The sequence below is a fragment of the Carlito syrichta genome, unplaced genomic scaffold, assembly GCF_000164805.1.
Source record: "Carlito syrichta isolate Samal-C Ts95f unplaced genomic scaffold, Tarsius_syrichta-2.0.1 Scaffold311780, whole genome shotgun sequence".
Lineage (NCBI taxonomy): Eukaryota > Metazoa > Chordata > Mammalia > Primates > Tarsiidae > Carlito > Carlito syrichta.
The window spans coordinates 347212-353211 of NW_007255876.1; the positions used below are offsets into that span (position 1 = coordinate 347212).

The following is a 6000-nucleotide window of genomic DNA, read 5'->3' on the forward strand; positions in this document are numbered from 1 at the left end:
GGCTTTTAAAAAAGAAAGATAAGAGAAATATGTCATAAACTCTTACGTGCTGCATTTTTTCACAGCTTATACACTGCACTTCCTTCACTTTAAAGCGATCCAGTTGATGATCTTCATTGTTATCATGACACAATCGGCAAGTATAAAGCTTGTCACAGCAAGGTGCCTAACCCCCAGAGGGAAAAAGACAGACATAAGAAGAAGAAAGAAAAGACACATTTGCAATGCAAAAAGAAAATTTCTCCCTTCCCCTCCTGAAACTCAGAGTACAACCAACAGATCAGTTGTAAACTGATCCTAAACACAGTATCTCACTGTTTCCTGGCATACTTTATGTTAACTCTTCCTTTCAATATCAATGTCCGTGTGAAGTTAAACACAACTTAAAGAATTATAAAGGATGGAAATCCCTAGACTGAAAAACTAAGCCCAGTACACTCCAATCTCATTCTCAGCCTAAACAGAAGACAGGCAACCTCTTCTTAGACATTTCCAAATAAATGCATTTACATTAAATACTGTAAAGATTATACTTTTATTTCACTTATATTTACAAATCACCGACTATATACTTAATATTGCAAAGAATGCAATAAGTATAAGAGATAGCCTTTGTTTTAAAGAGTGGCAAAGACTGCCAGTTGTCCACCAAAATCTAGTCTCTCTTTCTTGGACATGTGATTGTCCACTTATAATACCCAGATGGCCATATGTTCCTAAAACATGACAAAATAATACAAAAGAAAAAACTTGTTCCTGGAGTGACTATGTGGAACAAAGCCTTGTCACCAAACTAGATTGCTCACCTTGGAATTATTACACAGGAAGAAATAAAATCTTTATTCTTTAAACTTCATTTTTGTTGAGTCTTTTCATTATAGCAGCCTAATCCTGCCCTTACTAATATATCAAGAGATCTCTGGGCCAGTGAACTAACCCAGTAGTTTCCAATACAGTGACCTCGCAGATCCACTCATTGCCAACGCGTCTAATGCCATGACTTATAACATAGTTCATTCTTTAAAGATGGTAACACTTAATAGGCTTCCTTATCTTGGTGAACTGCATAGCCACAATGATGATCCTTCCAATAACCTGCACTCTCAGTCCCCTGACTTCCTTACTTCCAATGGTCTTGTTCCCCAACCATCCTCAGCCACAGTCTCAATCACACCATAGAGCAGTGGTTCTCAAATAGGTTGGTCTTGGGACCCCTTTACACTTCTCCAAGGGCTTTTGTTTATGTGGATTATATCTATTAAAATATATCATAAATTTAAAAGAATAGGTTTTCTTAATATCACATTTTTTTTTTATAAAGTCAGGGGTCTCACTGTCGTCACCCAGGCTGGAGTGTAGCGGCATGATCACAGCTCACTGCAGCCTCCAACTCAACTCAAGTGATCCTCCCACGTCAAACTCCCAAGTAGCTAAGACTACAAGTGCGCCACCATGCCCGGCTAATTTTTTTATTTTCTTGAGGAGATGAGATCTCACTGTACTGCCTGGACTGATCTTGAACTTCTCGGCTAAAGCAACCCTCCTGTCTCAGATTCCCAAAGTGCTGGGATTATAGGTATGAACCACCATGCCCAGCCTAAATATTACTCTTTAAAATAAAAGTAACAAAACCATTACTCATTAACATAAATAACATTTTAATGAAAAGTAACTGTACTTTCCCCCAAAAGTACCTGAATTCTCATAACTACTTCTGCATTCATTCAATCAGTTGTAGATGAAGTATATGAAGAAATTCTGGCCTCACATAAATATGTACATTGGAAAAAGGAGGAGTATTTTAATAGCCTTCTCAGAAATTATGAAGGTTAAGATGTTAACACTTAATAGGCTTCCTTTCTTTCCAACCAAAACTAAAGAACTCTTAAAAGGCAATTGCAACATGGAATCTGAAACCATTATCAATGAACTTTTCCTCTTTTGTTACATTAAAATCCATTGATCTCACACGTCAAATGGATCTTTTACTCATCCATCAGTCATTTGAAAAATACCAGTTCACTGAGTTATGCACATCTTCCAAATGTTCACACATTTGACATGTAATATCAAAAAATCTTACTTGTTAACACATTCGCAACCGGCAAATTTGTGGGTGAAAATAAAAACCTGAAGCTAGTTACCACAAACTTCTACCGTAAAGCACAAATGGTCTTTTCTAAATTGTCATCTTTTTCACAATACAGTTGAAAGTTGTAGACATATCTAGTATTTGCCTCATATACCACTCTGACTCCTATTCCGTACTTTGTATTTTTATTTAAGGATTATAAACCTTAAAAGAGAGTCTTCATGATGAGGTCAATTCATATCAACGGCAACCAGGAACAGAATTTTGAATGACATAAATTCACATTCGCAGTCGTGAATGAGTTAAGTCTTTAGGTATTAGGAAGAAAATATCATTGGAAAGTCTTTTTTAGAAGTTTCAACCTTACAAATGTCAATAAAAGTTTTCCAAAATTCTTATTTTTGCATGAAACATTGAATTGTATCACGGGCAACAAAAACTGTCAATTGTTTTCATTGTCATGAGTCTCACTTTCCTCTTTTTAGAAAAAAGATCTACCAAATACCCAAGCCTGAATGACTACAGTTTTTTCAAGTAAAAAAAAATGTTGTTCCATGAAAAAAAGCAACTAGTTCACTTTGCAATCCAACTGCACAAAAGCTTTTCCTCAAAACAACCAACTAATTTCAATTTGCAGAAGTGCTAGATGAGAACTTCCCGTTTCATCAACAGAATATTAAAAATATATGTGTTCTCCTCACACGGGGCACCAAAAAAAAAAAAAAAGTATGTATTCAATGGTTGAGATTTGATAAAATTAATGATTTTACTGTTTTACCAATGATATTTTAAGTGAACTAGCTTTTTTAAAAACTACAGGTGGAGTATAATTCAGTCTCACCATCCTGACTCGTGCTAAGGCACTAGCAGTTTTAAATAGTGTTTTCCACCATCAGTACAAGTGTCAACACACCGGAAAACACAAACAATATCTTAGTAGTCATAGAAAATAGTTTTGACATCACAAATACCCTGAAAGGGCCTCCCTCGGGGAACCCCAAACGTCCATTCACCACACTAAGAACCAACGCTCCAGAACAAGAACTGTACCTTCTCTGCATCTCAATCTCGAGCATGAAATTCTCTAATCTCTATCTCCTCTCTTTCCAACTCACCCCAGGTCTTCCCTTGCGTACAAGCTAGTTCCCTCCTCTCTTCCTCTACACACTCACCTACCACAATCCCAACCCTGGTTAAATCCAAGTCTCTCCTACTCAACCTGTCAAGAGCAACTGAATATGGCTAGAGTAATGTATCACCAAACTGCCTGGCTCGTAGCAAGTGAACTCTTAATAACCACATCTCCCAGGTCAATGCTCTCAACATTTTGGCATTTAAGGCCTAAGATCTAGATGACTTCACATCTTCTCTCTAAAACTCTAACACTTCTCTCATTACTCTGATGATGCCCTATTTCACTCTGAAAAAGGTAAAAAAAAAAAAATCCTCCTGCACTCTATTAATCTAATTGCAAACAACCTCTGCCTGCCTTCCTTTCTTTTACAAAGACTCTATAATCCATGCTTCTGCTTAAGGTCAACTCCTCAACTTGGGCACTGGATCTCAACCCCTTTGGCTCCTCCATGACAGTTCCCCTACAGTTTCCCCTCTCTTTCCTGTATTAGAAAATGTTCTCTATAGGGTCATTTCCAAGAATATACAAACATGCTCCAATCCCTCCTATCTTAAAGGGGAACAAGGGTCTCAATTCCCGGCCACCACACCTTACTTTTTTGCTCTTCTTTACAGCCAAACTCCAAGAATTGTCTCTAAGCGCTATTTCCAACTCCACTCCTCCCATTCCTTCTTGAATTCACTCCAATCAGGCTCTCTCCTGATCTCTCCATTGGAACTCCTCTTGTCAAGGTCACTAGTGATCTCTTTCTCGCCAAATTCAAAAGGCAATTCTCAGTCCTTATCTTACTCAAACAGCTGCATTTGACCTAGTTGATCACTTCCTGCTTGAAATTCTTCACTTGGCCTCTGGTATCTAAGGAAGAGGGAAGGGAAAGGCGAAAACTGTTTGACATCCATGGCCAAGTATCTCAGTGCCTATAGGATACGTATTGATAGATCTAGTTGTGCAATTTTTCTTTGTGTGGGAAGGTCAGGGAATTTAAATTAAATTCAGCCTTGAAAGAGTAGAACATCTCAGTAGAAATGAAATCAAAAGGATAGCAATCTATTTCCTTATACAACACTTGGTGAATGACCAATTTTAAAAGAGCTTCCTCCAGTGCAGTGGAGCACTGTTCACCAAACCAAGGCTTAAGAAAAGAGTCTGACTTGGAGTTGCAGGCCTGAGACTACTACCATTTGTTTGTAATGACTCTGGTCAGTGTCCAGAAGGGTTGACTAGCGCGATGACAAAAAAAAAAAAAAAAATCCAGGATGATGATGTTGATGATGATGGTTGGTGATGGTGGTGGAGAGTCTAACAGGTAACATTTAGCATCTAACATGTACCCCAGGGAATGCACTACGCATGCACTTTAGTATATAATTCCCATACTCTTTAATGAAGCAGGACCTTCTATCATTACTAGTTTACATAGGGGGTACAAAATCACGGTTCTTAAGGGGCACAGCTGCAGGTTAGGGCGGTGAGATGCCAAAGCTCCAGTTTTCTAAGCAAAACTTTGATACTACTTCTTGTAAGAAAAATCAGGAAACCTCAAGTGGATCGGTGCCAATTTAAAAAGTCACAGACTGACCAGGACGTTGTCTCAAAGCAAACAGCAAAAGTGACAACACGTGCATCCTAGGCGCTTTCCTGTACCACAGTTTCCTATTGACTGGCGATCACATGACTGTCGACCTGTTCCGTACACGCTTTTTCTCCTTGGTGGGTCTGAGCCAACGCACAGCCTCTCAAGAAAAGCCGGCCGACAGCAACGCTCATTTACTACAGAAGCCGAGAACGTAACCCGGGTCTCCAATTCTGCTCATGCTCCTTCCAAGACCCATCACATGCCTGAAGGCGGTCCCGTGGGAGAGCCCAGCACAGGCCTGGGGCTGCCTCAGCCTGCCTCCAGCAGCAGAAGACGAAGAACCCCAGTGGCGAAGAGGCCCAGCTCTTCCCAGTATGGAAGAGCGCTGCCCGCAAAGTTCAAGGTGAGGAGGCAAGGGGGCGGCGGGGCTCACGGCCGTCGAGTCGAAGGGGAACCCAGCTCCAGGTGGAGGAAAAGGTAGCCCGAACAGTCGCCCGAGCTTAGCCCCAGCCTGCCCTCCCCGCCCCCGCCCACCACGGCGGAAGCCTGTCGGGGAGGCGCCCCTTGAAGCCATCACCTTCAGGAGACATCCTCTGTCATAGTGCTCGCAGCCCCGCCGCCCTCGCCCTCGACCGCGGGCGCCATCTTCCCGCACCGCCGCCGCCATCGCCTCCACCTCCCCTCACACTCCACAGACCGTTCCTCCAGGATGAAAACCACGCCCGGAAAAAGCGGCGCCGCTCCAGCACAGCCTTCCTGGGCGCTGCTGCCACCGGAGCCAATATGGCGTCTGCGCACGTGACCCGGGGCAGCCGGATTTCCGGTTCCCGAGGCAACGCGGCGGAAGCGAGGAGAGACGCGATCTCCGTCGGCGAAGTTAGCTGCTGTCTTCGCTGCTAACGGTAATGGTTCTCAGGTGGCCTCCTCCTTTCTCTCCCCGCCATCGCCTGCCCGAAGCCCAGGGCGCGGTTCGGAGCGAGGAGGACCCGCAGCGGCGCGGAGACGCCGAGCGGCCCCGAGGAAGACACGCCCGGCGGGTGCCTCCGCACCTGTGACAGGGCGGCCCCTCCCTCGCCGGCGGGCGGCGGGAACCTGGGGGGGGGCGGGGTTCGGCCAGGCCTGGGCGTCCCCCCGCGCCATCTCTCCCCGCCCTCTCCCCTGCTCTTCGTTCATTCTAAATACGTGCGGACAGTCCAG

At 43.5% G+C, this 6000-nt stretch overlaps 2 protein-coding genes across 9 annotated transcripts in view; one reads left to right on the forward strand and one right to left on the reverse strand.

Moving 5' to 3' along the window:
- Nucleotides 1-5616, reverse strand: part of RCHY1 (ring finger and CHY zinc finger domain containing 1) — a 31158-nt gene extending 25542 nt beyond the window's left edge. For 2 of the 6 annotated variants that reach the window (XM_021718063.1, XM_021718062.1), the window contains exon 1: nucleotides 5381-5502. In XM_021718063.1, coding sequence (XP_021573738.1) covers nucleotides 5381-5470 — 90 coding nt within the window. In that variant the 5' untranslated portion in view covers nucleotides 5471-5502. Of the gene's footprint in view, nucleotides 1-46; nucleotides 167-3821; nucleotides 3899-5380 lie in introns of those variants that run through there. The other 4 variants (XM_008069045.1, XM_021718061.1, XM_021718064.1 and 1 more) reach the window with 4 other exon arrangements.
- A 21-nt stretch (nucleotides 5617-5637) lies between these two features.
- The window catches only part of THAP6 (THAP domain containing 6), a 17451-nt gene continuing 17088 nt past the window's right edge, over nucleotides 5638-6000 (forward strand). For 2 of the 3 annotated variants that reach the window (XM_008069046.2, XM_008069047.2), the window contains exon 1: nucleotides 5638-5705. The gene's annotated coding sequence lies outside the window, so the exon portion shown is untranslated. The remainder of the gene's footprint in view (nucleotides 5706-6000) is intronic. The other variant, XM_021718065.1, reaches the window with a different exon arrangement.